This window comes from Nomascus leucogenys, chromosome 12, assembly GCF_006542625.1.
Source record: "Nomascus leucogenys isolate Asia chromosome 12, Asia_NLE_v1, whole genome shotgun sequence".
NCBI lineage: Eukaryota > Metazoa > Chordata > Mammalia > Primates > Hylobatidae > Nomascus > Nomascus leucogenys.
In genome coordinates this window covers 9670808-9687063 of record NC_044392.1, presented here as the reverse complement: position 1 = coordinate 9687063, position 16256 = coordinate 9670808, and the positions used below count along the sequence as shown (strand labels likewise).

The following is a 16256-nucleotide window of genomic DNA, read 5'->3' as shown; positions in this document are numbered from 1 at the left end:
AAGAATAGGGAGAACATGTTCACAACCTCGCTGATTACTAATTAGTGCCAGTATGGCACAACAACTAAGCACTTGGAAGTCAGGCAGTGTTAGTTTCAAGTTCTGACTCTACTTATTAATTATATGACACTGAACTAACCCTGAGCCTCAGTTTCCTTATCTGTAATGTATAGATATCACCATGTATACCAGAGAGCCACTGTAAGGATTAAACAAAGTAATATATGCAAAGCATATTGTACTATGCCTGAATAAGCACTGAAAAAATGGGAAGTATTAAATGTCATCCAATTCAACTTCCTTGATTTATAGAAGGTTAACGTTCAGAAAGGGAGAAGACTTGCTTAAGGCCCTGAAGCCACTTTGAAGAAATACCTCTCTTCTATCTCTAGCATACTCTGCAGGCCTGCAGAAAGCAACTCCTTAGCCATAAAGGACAGTACGGGAAGACTACCAGGTGCCATAAAATTCTCCAGTTTTTATGCTGGAAACCCAGGCTTTTCACCACTAATCCCAGCGAATGTCTGATCACTGTTCCAAAAGCTGGCCCTCCGACTCTGCTCTGGATGTACCAGATTAAACCAATCATGACCTTTAACACTCTATGAAGGTCTTCGGCATATTTTTTATTACTTCTTGGCAGTTTGCAACGAAAAGACCTCAAGTCCTACTTCTCATCAACACTTACCTTAGAATTCAAGCCACAGTGGGAAGAGAACCCAAATTATTCTTGAATTTCCATTTGGCAGCTGAATCCATTCACTTACTATAGCTTTCTCTTCTACCTGTCATTACTGTGGACTGAGAACCTAACAGAATCTCTAGGATTTCAGCTAACATTCTTCCCTGGTCCTGGATCTCAGCAGCCCTCTACATCAGACAACTGCATCTTCTTACCCTAAAAAACACTCAAATCAGGCCAGGCGCTGTGGCTCACGCCTGTAATCCCAGCACTTTGGGAGGCTGAGGGGGGCAGATCACGAGTTCAGGAGATCGAGACCATCCTGGCTAACATGGTGAAACCCCGTCTCTACTAAAAATACAAAAAATTAGCTGGGCGTGGTGGCACGCGCCTGTAGTCCCAGCTACCCGAGAGGCTGAGGCAGGGGAATTGCTTGAACCTGGGAGGTGGAGGTTGCAGTGAGCGGAAATCGCGCCACTGCACTCCAGCCTGGGCAACAGAGCTGTCTCAAAAAAAAAAAAAAACACTTAAATCACTATGAGACAAAACCAGTAACTCTGGTTACACGGTTGAAGCTTTAATACTCTCAAAGAAGGTAAAGTGAGAATTTATGCTCTTGGTTGGGAGAATGATTTTTGAATCATAGCTACCTGCTCACTAGCTGCATATTGGCCAAGATACTTAACCATTTCTGAGCTCACTTCCTCATGTGTAAAATGGAGGCAGTAACACCAACTAATAGGAGTGTTGAGGCTTAAATAAGTGAAAGCACTCAACATATTATCTGGAATGTGGTAGGTGCCCAATTAATATCTAAATATACACTTGATTATACAGCAGGTACACATATTACAACTATTTTTTAACATGCCTCTATTACCAAAGAAGGGCTTCTTGAAGGGAGCAAGTGTCTTATTTTTATCTACATATATCCCCAAAGCATAAAGATATAAATCAAATCCAATTTTAGCCACAGTGTCAGTGAAATAACAGGGAGTAGCAGGGATTGAGGAAAACTGGCAAGTGTGTGTCTCATCTAAAGGAGAGACCACTACACAGCTCCAACTGAAGAGGGCCATGTAGGAAATCTGGTTAACTGCAATAAGAGCTTCACATTCTTTTTTTTTTTTGAGACAGGGTTAATTGCCCAGGCTGGAGTACAGTGGCATGATCACAGCTCACTGCAGCCTTGACCTCCTGGGCTCAAGTGATCCTCCTGCCTCAGCCTTCTGAATAACTAGGAGCACAGGCGTGGGCTACCACACCCAGCTAATTTTTAATTTTTTTTTGTAGAGATAGGGTCTCCCCATATTACCCAGGCTGGTTTCAAACTTCTGGGCTCAAGTGATCCTCCTACCTCAACCTCCCAAAATGCTAGGATTGTATGTGTGAGTCACTGCACCCAGCCCAGATTCTTTAAGAAGTAAAAGACAGACTGTTTTAATGTCAAATCTTTCTATTTTAAGTTTTGGTTCAAGTTTAAAAAAAAAACAAAACATAGGCCAGGCGTGGTGGCTCATGCCTGTAATCCCAACACTTCAGGAGGCCGAGGTGGGTGGATCACCTGAGGTCAGGAGTTCAAGACCAACCTGGCCAACATGGGGAAACCCCGTCTCCACTAAAAATACAAAAATTAGCCAGGCATGGTAGTGCACGCCTGTAATCCCAGCTACTCGGGAGGCTGGGGCAGGAGAATCGCTTGAACCTGGGAGGCGGAGGATGCAGTGAGCTGAGATCATGCCACTGCACTCCAGCCTGGGCAACAGAGTGAGACTCCATCTCAAAAAACATTATAAGCAAATCAAAGAAAATTGAGGACTGCCAGATTATAATTTCTGACCCATTATCTTTCACCCAACTTGGTCCTGAACAACTAGTAGCTATTTCTCAAATCCAATCCACCTTCAAGGTTTAACAAACAAACAAAAGTATGTTCACACATTTTCAAAATAAGCTGATAGAAGTTCTGAAGATAGGCCGGGTGCGGTGGTTCACACCTGTAATCCCCAGCACTTCGGGAGGCCGAGGCAGGCGGATCATGAGGTCAGGGGATCCAGATCATCCTGGCTAACATGGTGAAACCCCATCACTACTAAAAATACAAAAAATTAGCTGGATTTGGTGGCACACACCTGTAGTCCAAACTACTCAGGAGGCTGAGGCAGGAGAATCGCTTGAACCTGGGAGGCAGAGGTTACAGTGAGCCAAGATCACACCACCGCACTCCAGCCTGGGTGACAGAGCGAGACTCCCTCTCAAAAAAAAAAAAGTTCTGAAGATAATCCCCAAAAAAGGCCCAGAAACATTCTGAGCAATGACCACGTCATTAGAATAAAGGAACACTGCACTGGTGCTCAGTAAATGGTTACTCAGTGAATGAAGGAATGAAATAAACTAATAAATGGACCTTAAGGAGATGACAAATTCTGAATTATTTGTTTTTTGAAAATAAGTTATATTCTCCAAAGCATAAATTAAGACCAATAGATGGGAAATTATTCTGCAAAGACTCGCTTCAGCTCTCAGAGCTGTCCAAAGATGACACAACTTTCCTCAGAAGCTATGGATGGGGCTGTTAGGCATGGGCTGTTTGAACACTTGACAGGGATGTGTAAAGGCAACATGAGAGAGAGCAGTCATGTGCAGCAGCAGGAAAAAAAGCCCAATCTTTACAGCTAAACAGATTTAGATTTTAATCCCTCCTCACCACTTTTTAGGTGAGTGACCTCGTGCTAGTTATTCAACTCCACTGAGGCAGTTGCCTGCACTAAAACATCTTGCAAGGTTTTAGGGCTTAGGATAATTTCATTTGTTCAATAAATACTTAAATTATAAGCATAGCCATTGTACTAAATAAGCTCTGGGGATTCTAAACAAGACACAGTTCCTGTCCTTAAAGAGATTAAAGTCTACTGTAAGAAAGAGGAATGTTAAAATAGGCAATCGTGATGCTGTACATTAAGAGGTACAACACATGCAAATGCAAAATGCTACGGGAGGACATAAGCATAGCACCTAACCCAGGGCTTACCTAAGTTTTAGGCTGGTCAGAGAAAGCTTTTAGGAGATTTAAAATCCTAAGAATAAAAACCAAGATAGACAAAGTGAACTGCATGTGCAAAGGTCTGAAGCTGACAGAAAGTATTACATTCCTGAAAGGGCTGCATTTGGCACAGCAGCAGCCCAGAAGCAAGAAGCTAGAAGTAGAGTTAGAAAGGTAGGCTGGGCGCAGTGGCTCATGCCTGTAATCCCAGCACTTTGGAAGGCCAACTGAAGTCAGGAGTTTGAGACCAGCCTGGCCAACGTGGTGAAACCCCATCTCTACTAAAATACAAAAGTTAGCCAGGCATGGTGGCGGGCACCTGTAATCCCAGCTACTCGGGAGGCTGAGGCAGGAGAATGCTTGAACCCAGGAGGCAGAGGTTGCAGTGAGCCAAGACTGCACCAATGCACTCCAGCCTGGGTGACAGGGCGAGACTCTCTCTCAAAAAAATGAAAGGTATACAGGGTTGGACAAAGCTAATATACTGAAACTTTATTCTAAGGACAATGATAAGGAACTAATGTGTCTTAAACATTGGACTGGCACAATCAGTTCCACGTTTAAAGTGTAATTCTGATTTTGCCAGCCCCATGTTTAAGACTGTTTAGTTCCTTACCATTGGGTACAGTGTGGAGAATAAGCTGGAGAAGGGGACACAGTGGGAGGATGGCAGCACTCTAGACCACTAACGTGGAAAACAGGATGCTAAAGTTATCTGGTGACTGGAAAATGCAGTAGTGAATACACTGAGTTCAAGACCAGCCTGGACAACAAAGCAAATAATTCAGAACTTGTCATCTCCTTAAGGTCCATGTGTTAGTTTATTAAAAATTAAAGGCCGGGCGCGGCAGCTCACGCCTGTAATCCCAGCACTTTGGGAGGCCGAGGTGGGTGGATCAAGGGGTCAGGAGATCGAGACTAACCTGGCTAACATGGTGAAACCCCGCCTCTACTAAAAATACAAAAAAAAAAAAAAAATTAGCCAGGCGCTGTGGTAGGCGCCTGTAGTCCCAGGTACTCGGGAGGCTGAGGCAGGAGAATGGCGTGAACCCGGGAAGAGGAGCTTGCAGTGAGCTGAGATCGCACCACTGCACTCTGTCTGCCTGGGCGACAGGGCGAAACTCTGTCTCAAAAAAAAAAAATTAAAATTAAAATTAAAAATAAAAATAAAAAAGTAAAACAAATTTTTCTGAGTTCAAGGCCAGCCTTGAACCTCACAGAGTGAGACTCCATCTCAAAAAATAAAAATAAAAAATAAGCCAGGCACGGCAGCTCACACCTGTAATCCCAACACTCTGGGAGGCCCAGGAGGGAGGACCACTTGAACTGAAGAATTTGGGACCAGCCTGGGCAACACAGCAAGACCTCGTCACTGCTAACTATAAAAAAATTAGCTGGGCAGGCATGGTGCTACATCCCTGTAGTCCCAGCTACTCAGGAAGCTGAGGCAGGAGGATGACTTGAACCCAGGAGTATGAGGTTGCATTGAGCTATGATCACATCACCTCACTCCAGCGTGGGCAAGAGAGCCCGTCTCAAAAAAATTAATTAAAGTAAAATAAAAAATAAAAAATAAAGAATATATAAAAATCACTAAGACCCAGTGGTTAATAAGGCATGAAGAATAACAACACTGTGCCTGATAAAAAGCATGTACTCAAAAAATAGTACCTGCTACTATTATTATTGTTATTGGGCATTGGATTAGATGACCTTTGAAATCACATTCATCCTTAAGAGTCTATGTTACCTTGAAGATGTATCTTGTTCTCAGAAAAGTCCTTTTCCACGATTACCAAGTTATCTTATGCAAAATGATTCTTTTTTTATTCATAGACTACACCAGAATTGCTCAACTGGGCTCCACTACACACCAGTCATAGCATGAAACGTTTATTCGGTGTTCTCACAAACAGCGGTCCATGACCAAGTTTAGTCTGAGTAACACTGCATAATGTATCTTCCCTCTTGAAGGGTCATAGGCAAAAAAGCACCAAGGCTCTGAATAATAATTCTGCAGTAAAGAAAGGCATTTCACTCTGGCCATTTTTTGTCAAGGATCCTCTTTTTATCCCCAAAGGACACTGATTAGCACTACACAGAACTAATGTTTGGTGGAAGAGCTTGGGAAATGCTGCTCTAAACCAACTTACAAATTTTAGTGGAGTGAAAAGACTAAAGGCAACTGTATTCTGACAACCTTCCAAAATGGTTAGAGTTTTACACACATTATGGCGTTTTCCTTTCTAACTTAGTACTACTGAAAATGACATTAAATACCACCATAAATAGCAATCCTTTGCCTCCTAAGTGATTGCCAACCAAGCATTCTTGGCTTCTTAAAAGGCCCCAACTTTGTCATTTCATAATGAGCAAATTCTATGCTACTTACCTTCAGGGTACAGCAATAATTTTTAAAACAGTTTAAAATGACAAAGATGTCAACTGCGTAGATAATGTGTACTTTATTAGCCCTTTCTCTCTTCTCTTTTAAAATGAACAGATCATGCCAGTGTCAAAGGGATATATCTTCTTAACACTGGGCAAAGAATCTCACTTCATAGAGATTACTGGACAGTTTACAGCTCTGGAGGCCAAGGGTAACAGTAATTAGGGATTGTGAAAACCTTCAGTACTTCAGATTTAAACCAATGACATGATACAAAATATTCTATACTCTAACATCATTTCCTATGAGTCGTCTCATTCCTTTTTTTTTTTTTTACTTTTGGAGACAGTCTCGCCCGGTCGCCGAGGCTGGAGTGCAATAGAGGCGCGATCTCGGCCCACTGCAACCTCTGCCTCCCGGGTTCAAGCGATTCTCCTGCCTCAGCCTCCCGAGTAGCTGGGGTTACAGATGCCCACCACCACGCCCAGCTAATTTTTTGTATCTTTAGTAGAGATGGGATTTCACCATGTTGGCCAGGCTGGTCTTGAACTCCTGACCTCATGATCTGCCCGCCTCGGCCTCCCAAAGTGCTAGGATTACAGGTGTGAGCCACGGTGCCCCGCCCATCTCATTCCTCTTATTAAAACACTTTGAAACACCGCTCAAGATCACTATTTATGGTTCATACTCATGAATGTATTTAAGAATAGGACAATTATTGAATCTTATTAAGAATATACAATTGACTTTAATGCTTGAACCCGGGAGGCAAAGGATATACTATTGGCTTTAAATGAAGGATATTCAGGCTGGGCGCAGTGGAGGCTGAGGCAGGCAGATCACCTGAGGTCAGGAGCTCGTGACCAGCCTGGCCAACATGGTGAGACCCTGTCTCTACAAAAAATACAAAAATTAGCCAGCTGTGGTGGCATGCACCTGTAGTCCCAAGCTACTCAGGAGGCTGAGGCAGGAGAATCATCTGAACCCAAAAGGCAGAGGTTGCAGTGAGCAGAGGTCATGTCACTGCACTCCAGCCTGGGCGACAGACCAAGACTCCAGCAAATAAATAAATGAATGAATGGCATTCATTTAAATAGGACACCTTATATATAGTACCTTGAACATGGATTTTTATTTTTTTCAAAGAGGGAATCCCGTTCTGTCGCCCAGGCTGGAGTGCAGTGGCATGATCTCAGCTCACTGCAACCTCCGCCTCCGGGTTCAAGCGATTCTCCTGCCTCAGCCTCCTGAGTAGCTGGGACTACAGGTGCCCGCCACCATGTCTGGCTAATTTTTGTATTTTTAGTAGAAACGGGGTTTCACCATATTGGCCAGGCTGGTCACAAACTCTTGACTTCAGGTGATCTGTCAGCCTCATCCTCCCAAAGTTCTGGGATTACAGGTGTGAGCAACCGTGCCTGACCAGACATGGATATTTCAACCTTCATTTAAAACATATTCTACTGGAAACATTCAAATGCAAAGATTAGACTCTAGTTCCGCTCTCTAAACTACAAGTTTATACAATAGAAAGCTCTCACTAAGTACTGGATGTGGAAGTAATCTATCTGGAGATCTGAAAATAACAAAATGGAAAATCCAACTCCAATACTGAAAATGAGTACAGGTGCTGTCTCACTGCTATCAGGTACATCACTGCTAACACATGGAGAAGTGTGGGAAGGGTGCAACAATTCCTGCAACCTAGCAAAATTTTCTGCAGGCAGAGAGATTTTTCCTGAACCATTCCATAATACTAACTGCTTACTTCAAAGAAAACGTTACTCAAGTGACTACAAATCGCACAAACCAAACCACCAGTCCTACTTCAACTGATAACTTGTACCGTTAGAAAAATTTTAAATGACTATAATGCAAATCTCTCCTTCTGGTCAGAATGAAATCACCAGTTGTTCCGACTTTAATCATCATTGCTATTTGTCAAATATGAAAAAGTTTTCATCGCATCGTAATCATTACCACTCAACACTTGGGGATGAACAAAAGAGATCAGGAAACAACCTTTCCCTGAAACAAATGATCCTACTACTTTGTGCATTCAAAAGTAAGACCGACCTCACACTGGTCCACTGAAAATCAGCTCCTAAACCACAAAAGCACAACTAAATTAGGTTACTTCCTTCATGTCAAGTGGTCACTCCCCCATATGGAAATCTTACTGTATATAATAGAGCAGACAATTACAAAAGGCCTCACCCCTCCTCATCAAGGAAGCTGTAACTGGCTGAAAGGACAGATTTCATGCTGTTCTAAAACGAAAATGTGTTCTCTCACTTATTAAGGTCCACTAAGTGACAGGCATCTACCACACGCTATTATATTCATTTCTCATAACTACCCTAAAGGTAGGTATTATTGTCGTTATTTTACAGAGGAAGAAACAAGTTAAGAACCTGCTCCAGCACACAGACAGGGTAAATGCATTGCAGAGACAGAATTCTTCCCTTGGTCTGACTCCAATCAGCAACTAATACTGTCCCCTCCCAAAGGCACTTTTTGGCCAAAGTTTTAAAAATCCATTTCCTCCTGCAATTAATCTACTTAAATTATATTGAGTGCTTTGAGTCTCTGCAGGAAAACACTAAAATGACCTTGTAGCCTTCCTAAACTGTGACAGTGCATGCATGAAAAACTGAATAAACAAAATGAAAAGAAAGACTGTAAGACATCAGATAACTCACAACCAGTTTCCTCGGAGAACAAGAAACAGAACGGAAAAGAACAACTTACTGGCAAAGGAATGTTCTTCCTGGTTGTATGCCTGAGGCCACGATTGACCTTAAGAAGGTCATTTGTAACCCTAGTAATGTCCTCTGCCATTCTCATTCCCGTGAATGAAGTAAACCTGTCACTTAAAGTCATCTCTGCCATCAAGTCAATGCTTCCACAGGAGACGCGATGCTATCCAGTGGAATGAGCATCTATCTGGAAATCCAGTCATCTGGGCAAGATTTGGCTCTGCCCTTGCATAGCCAAGTGACCCAGTCAAGGTCATCTCACTCTTTTGGAGCCTCAGTACAAAGGACACGCCTGAAAGAACTGAAGTTCACTTCCTGAGCTAAGAAGCCAGGACTTTTTTCTTTTCCCATAGCATCCTATGGTGTCAACACAGTGTTTAAGAGTAAGGGCTTCATTTACATAAGAATTAAGAATTACAAATCTGTGGCCGAGCACGGTGGCTAACACCTGTAATCCCAGAACTTTGGGAGGCCAAAGAGGGCGGATCACAAGGTCAGGAGTTCGAGACCAGCCTGGCCAACACAGTGAAACCCCGTCTCTACTAAAAATACAAAAAAATAGCCAGCCATGGTGGCGGGCGTCTACAATCCCGGCTACTCAGGAGGCTGATGCAAGAGAATCGCTTGAACCTGGGAGGCGGAGGTTGCGGTGAGCCAACATCGCACCATTGCACTCCAGCCCGGGGAAACAGTGCGAGACTCTATCTCAAAAAAAAAAAAAAAAAAAAAAAAAACCAGAATTACAAATCTGTGTCTGAATCTGGGCTCTGCTACTTACTGGCTGTGAGAACTTAAGCAAATTACTTTTCAGTTTCCTCACACGTAAAAATGAGGGTGGCTATATTATCTATCTCATAGTGTATGAGGATAAATATACATAATACATTTATATCCCAGCTGGTACAATGTAAGCAAGCACTCAATAAAAGTAGTAACTATATTATCCCTGCGTTTGATTCATAGATACTAGTGGCTCAGTACTTTTGAACTAAAAAATGTAAATTTCAAAATTACCTCAAAAAGACACCCAGCATAGCCTGGCTGGCACGGTGGCTCACACTTATAATCCCAGCACTTTGGGAGGTCGAGGTGGGTGGATCACCTGAGGTCGGGAGTTTAAGACCAGCCTGGCTAACATGGTGGAAGCCCGTCTCTACTAAAAATACAAAAATTAGCTGGGTGTTGTGGTGCACGCCTGTAATCCCAGCTACTCGGGAGGCTGAGGCAGGAGAATCGCTTGAACCCAGGAGGCAGAGGTTGCAGTGAGCCAAGATCACACCACTGCACTCCAGCCTGAGTGACAGAGTAAAACTCTCAAAAAACAAAACAAAACAAAAAACCCAAAACAAGACTCCCAGCATAGCTCCATAGCATAGAATGGGTTTGGCCAATATATGGTTACAATTCTGTGGTCTGAATCCTCATTTCGCTTTGCCTTCATTTCTCTGAAAATAAAAGGGGATAAAAATGCCTTGTAAAATCTTTTCTAGTACAGTTTTGGGATTTTTATTTATTTTTTGGGAGACTGAGTCTCGCTCTGTTGCCCAGACGGGAGTGCAGTGACACAATCTCAGCTCACTGCAACCTCCGCCTCCCGGGTTCCAGCAATTCTCCCGCCTCAGTCTTCCGAGTAGCTGGGATTACAGGTGCCCACCACCTTGCCAGGCTAATTTTTGTAATTTTGTTTCATCACGTGTGCGAGGCTGGTCTCAAACTCCTGACCTCAAATACCACCTGCCTCGGCCTCCCAAAATGCTGGGATTAGAGGCGTGAGCCACCGCGCCCAGTCTCTAGTAGTTCTGACCAAAAAAAAAAAAAATGTGTGAGTATAAATGAGATAACAGATTTGTCATAAGAATTAAATAAGATGCCATGGACACAGCCTATAAAGTATAAAGCTTAGTATGATTTCTGCTTGAAGAAAAAGCTGAGGTTCACAAGTTTTCAACATAAACTCAGATCTAACGAGATTTCCTGAGAGTTCAAGATTTCTAGAGTGGTCAATTCCAGATCTTAACAAGGTGGCCATGGGTGTAACGGGCTAACATGGAATGAAGGTGGTCACCAATGTTGAAGGGCAGGCTGCTCCAGAAATGCCTGCTGAATAAAAAAGGTGTACATATACATTCATTGTTATCACCTTGTCTAGTCTTACTAAAAAAAAAACTAAGTTATAGATCTACAGCATTCTTCATAGTTGGTTAACTTGATGACTGCGCCAAATGAGGCTGAAATGACCAAAGTACAAAATACATGGCAAACCCTATTTTCACCTGTAGCTTTGCCTTTATCTTCCACAGTGAAATGTTATTGTAAATAAAAATGAGGGAGGGCTTCACCTAAGCACATCAAGACATAAAGCAATTAAGATTTCCAACTCACTGGTCTCCTCTCAAACCCTGATTTAAAGGTTTCCATGCAAAATTGGAACTGCAAATATTTTGTCCTATCCAGTCTTAATTTTACACATTGTTCAGGATGAGCATATCCTAGAATCAATATCCCACAGTCTGAAGAAAGCACTAGGCCTTTGAATAGGTCCTGGTATTTGGGGACACCCTAAGGAACTGGTGACGTTTGAAAAACCTCTCCAGTGAGCTCTTTACACTAGGCACTTGGTAGCTCCTTGCCATTTGGCATAAATTACCTCCATATACAGAAAGACTATCTGCAATATTCTGAAGCTTGGTTTTAAGGAATGCAGATTCTTCAAGTTTCTGTACGTATTTGTCCCCATTATCTACCTGGATTCAGGAAAAACGCAGCAATTTGCTTTGTAAATCTTCCCTTTCACAATAGAAGCCAAGGGATATGATTTGAAGACCTAGCTGAAGAACCCATATTCTCTATGGTTACAATTTTGTGGTCTGAATCCGTAAGCAGCACAACAAATTCTTACGAATTATAGTCTTCCATTTAATACACTCTAAACACACAGAAATCAAAGTAGATAATCCACTTGGAAATACAAAATTATCTGGAAGTTTGATTAGTCAGGTTTATGTTGATAGCTGATGTAGCAGATAAAATTACAGGCTTTGGCATCAGGCAACCAGGGTTTGAATTCCAGCTCAACCACTTACTGAGTGACACCAGACAAGCTACTTAACCTCTCTGATCCTCAGTTTCCTCATCTGCAATATGGGGACGATAATGCCTACCTATTGGTGTTAAAATACGCCCCCAAACAGCAATTCTCTTCCTCTGCTACTTATCAATTCCCTTCTCCAGAAAATGTAGTTGCATTCACATAAAACTGACTAAATTTGAAAACCATAGGAGTTTCTTGAAATTGGTATGAAAACAGAAGAGTACCATCTAAAGCTAAAAAGGACTACCTAACAAAAACAAGGAAAAACAAATTAGGAAAACACAGAGGTTTAACATAAATGTGTTTCCATGGCCCTCACACACTGGGACGAGCAAATGTAAAGCAATACAAGTAACTTGGATTCAGATTCAGTGGAAAAGGAACATATTCCCAATAAATTGACTGGAACGACTCTGGATTGGAATAAAAACTTTTTGAATATGAACCAGAAAGTGTTGACAAGTCCTGTTCCTTAAGAAGCTATGTATTGGCTTTTTTTGGTTTGAAGCTGCTTATTTGAAAAAACAAACAAAAAATTCAAAGTACACATGGGAGTGGGTGTACTTTTTAGGCACATATACAAGGAAATAAACGAAGACCCAAAATTTCTGGCTAGCTCCCTTTCCCTTAAAGGGGAACCTAACAATATTTACTCAACAAATAACTACCCAGTACCTAATATTTGCTAATGTAGCTTTGGAAACTCAGCCATGACCTGTATCCTTCCTAGAGCAGCAAATTTCATATACAACATCTCAAAACTACTTGTATGGTCCTGAGACTCAATAACATAAAACTGCTCTATTAATACACTTCCCAAGTCCGAAAATGTTCCCTAAAATGCTTCCTATATCAGATTTTGTCACTCTACATCTGATACTACTTAATGCTGTGCCTCCTACGCTCGGACAGAGCACACTTATCAATATGATCCCTCTCTCGGTTTATGTGCTCCTCACACCACATCCCAGGTCCGTTGACTCTGGACTCCAGGGCTCCACCAAAACCTCGGTGTTTGAATGCTTGCACTCTCCAGCAAAATCCCTGATCTGATTCTACCGTTCAGCTATGCCCCTAGCCCTGATGCCTTTCTTCCTACATCATACGCTCACACCGTGGACTTCAGGGCCACTTCCAAACTGGGTTACATTAGCATCCCTGGACCTCGAAGATCCTCTCAGCCTGTCACTTGGGTTTCGGTGCTTCCAGGCCTGGAACCCTGAGGGCCTGCACACCCCCATCTTGGGCCACGCATGTACCAGGAAAAGCACCTCTGAAAGTGAGTGTCCCCCATTCTCAGGCCATGGCCTAAGCTACCCCCAAAGTACCTGCCAGGCCATCACCCTTTGCCCTTAAAGCCTCTAGGCTCGGCCCCTCGCCGCAACCCCACGCCTGCGCCGCAGGGGGTCATTGCCCCAGCCGCCCTAGCCCAAGACGCGCGCATCCCCGCAGCCTCAGATTCCTTCATCACCCCCTAGGCCGGAGCTGGCGCGACCAATAAGGTGCCAGGTCCGCGGCCTCCCCGCCACCGACCAATCACGAGCGAGCCCCCCCGCCGTCGCCTTCCGCCAATGGGAGAAAGCCCGCGGGCCGGGCCGACGAGGCACACGGACCCCACGAGCGCGGCGGCGGCGACAGCGAAGGGCCAGGCAAGAGCACAACATGGCGGCGGGCAGGCCGGACCGAGCTACAGCAGCGGCCGCGCGAGGAAGTGAGGTCTCTGGCGAAGGCGGGAAGCGCTGCCCCTCCCCCCGCCGCCGCTCCCCTATCACCCTCGCACAGAAACTCCCCGCACACTCACACACCTCTGCTCAGGAGTCCAAGAAGAGCAGGAGCCGCCCCCGCGCTCCTACGGAGTCGGGCAATGCAGAGGCCCTGGCGCGGCGGAGGGGAGGGGGAAGTGTGCGTCACGGAGAACGGAGCGCGCGCGAAGCGGGGGCACAAGCAAGATGGCGGCCACGCCGTTTGCACCGTCTCCCCTTTTCCCCTCCCCCTCCCCTGGCGCCTGGACTCCCAGTATCGTGCGGTGCGCAGAAGCTGTGCTCCTTGACGTCTCGCGAGAATTGGGAAGGGGCGACGACAGAGTGAGGCGGATGAGATCTGAGAGTTTTAGCCCCGCCCCCTTCCGGGAGCTCGAGATCTGAGTTTTGACCCCGCCCCCTTCCGGGGGATCCGGAGGCGCTGCCCAGTGACCTCCACCACCCTTCCTATCCTTGTGGATCTCGTTGGTGCGAGCTTGAATTTTAGGAAATAAGTAGGTGTGTGCGCGTGCCCTTGAGTTTTAGGAACTAAGTAGGGGCGTGTGTGTGTATTTGTGTTTTTAATTTGGGGAGAAAGAACTGGGGGATGAAGGTCGACATGGCGTTCCAGATTAAGCATGCCGTTCAAGTAGACAGCTACTGGCACCTTAAATTCATAAAAGAGCATTTAGCACCAAACTGTAAAGTGATATCCTCCAGAATAAAGAACAGGTACTTACCAAGAATAGTTAGCTTGTAACCTTAGGTCGACATAGCTGTTCTTATTTGAATGCAGATTTTAAAACTTTATCACGCAGTTGGAAACCACAGCTACTATGAGCATGGACTTTTTCATACTTAATCTCTTTCGTTTCCATGACCACTTGGTCCAAAGGCATCAGGATTGTATCCATTTTACAAATGATAAAACTGAAGCTCAAAAAGGTTAAGTAACTTGATCTAAGGCCCCACAACTAGTAAGTGTCAAAACCCCATCCGAATAACTTCAAAACCTGTAGGTATAGTCATCAAATGTGTCTTGAATGGAATTACCTACAGTGAGAGTTAGTGCATTAGGTAACAAGCGCAGAGAGGAATGACTGCCTCTGCTGATGGTAACCTTGAATTTTACAAATGACATTGGAGCCTTTCTGAGACTAGTGTTGCATGGGTTCTCAATAAAATCACACTGTTGTTACTTCCTTTGGATTTATAACCCTGGTGATAAAGTAATTGAGAATAGTAGAATAAACCCTCGACTTGAATTCAGGAAAATTGTTTTCAAATCCAATTTCAATAAATCTCACATCAGGCACTCTACTTGATGAATGAATGAACAAAACCTAACTGTAAGACACTTGACTTCAGGGAGTCTCAATTCTTTCATCTGTAAAAAGATCTAATTCCTAACTCTTGGTAATGTTGGGGAGAGTGAATGAAATAATGTGAGGGTGCATCATAAATTGCAAAAGTGTTATAAAGAAGTTACTGATAAGAGCTGAGTGTCTCGCTGCACTCTAGCATGGGTGACAGTGCGAGGCCCTGTCTCAGAAAAAAAAAGTTACTTATAATGACATTTTCAGACATGAGAAATGGCATAAAATTAAAAAGAGGGAGACTCAAAATAAGAAAATAGTATGTTGGGATTGTAGAGACAGATGTAGCTAATGGAAAAAAGCTAGGTAAGTCTCTCTACAGATGTTTATTGAGTACTTACTGCATATACTATGCTTTGCCAAAGAAATGTAAAAATGTACATTTATTTTTTTATTTTATTTTTTTTACTTCCAGATTATTTTATTCCCATGGCTTGGTAGGGTACAGGCACTCCTGCCGGAGAGATAGGAGCAGGCCTCCCCGCCAGCCCTGATCAGTCACCCACCTCCCGGCCCTCTTAGGCTTAGTGCTAGTTATCACACACACGACAGCGAGGGGGTAGAGAAAGTAATGCAAGAAGGGATCCCCATCTGACCAGGGGCTTCAGACAGCCGCAGCCTGAGCCCCCTCCATCCTGGCCGGGCCTGGAGCCGCTGTCTCTGAAAACCCCACGCTGGGCAGCCGCACCCGGAATCCACCCTCTTCCTGGTCCCCACTCCCACTCTGGGCCCTGGGGCTTAGGGACACCCTGGGGAAGCAGAACTTGGGTGACTTCTCTCTGATGGGGGACTTGGGGGCTGCATCGCCCTCCTGCCCCCGAGAGGCTTTAGAAGGGGCCTCCAGGCCTACACGTGGCAAGCGGACCCGGACCCGGCCCCAGCGACCCAAGGCCCCTTCCCCACCGCCCTCTTCCTCCTCCTCCTCGGGGCTGGGGAGCCTTCCCCAGTGACCATCTCACTTTGGCTGAAGCCCACTCGGGGCAGCCTGAGTTTAGGGCTCTTGGCCTTCTCACCCTCCTCGGCCCCCTCCTTGGCCTGCGCCAGGCCAAACCGGGGCAGCCGCACCTTGAGCTTGTGTCTGGCCTCTCCCTCCCCCTCTGCCACCTGGTACTCAGCGTGGTTGCCCCCAGGTGGTGAGAGCTCCACGTCGGGCAGTGAGAGGTGGAAGGTACGCTCA

General features: G+C 44.6%; 2 protein-coding genes and 1 pseudogene across 5 annotated transcripts in view; 1 reads left to right on the top strand and 2 right to left on the bottom strand.

The window, feature by feature from the left end:
- The window catches only part of NFYC (nuclear transcription factor Y subunit gamma), a 78669-nt gene extending 64670 nt beyond the window's left edge, over positions 1 to 13999 (bottom strand). For all 3 annotated transcript variants that reach the window (XM_030823570.1, XM_030823576.1, XM_030823577.1), the window contains exon 1: positions 13770 to 13999. The gene's annotated coding sequence lies outside the window, so the exon portion shown is untranslated. The remainder of the gene's footprint in view (positions 1 to 13769) is intronic.
- LOC115837556 lies at positions 13565 to 14449 on the top strand (annotated as a pseudogene). Its single transcript, XR_004032567.1, has one exon. The product of XR_004032567.1 is annotated as an uncharacterized LOC115837556 (transcript).
- A 1020-nt stretch (positions 14450 to 15469) lies between these two features.
- Positions 15470 to 16256, bottom strand: part of LOC100587174 (periaxin) — a 42751-nt gene continuing 41964 nt past the window's right edge. Inside the window, 2 exon segments of the mRNA XM_030823181.1 lie at positions 15470 to 16003; positions 16006 to 16255. Coding sequence (XP_030679041.1) covers positions 15684 to 16003; positions 16006 to 16255 — 570 coding nt within the window. The 3' untranslated portion in view covers positions 15470 to 15683.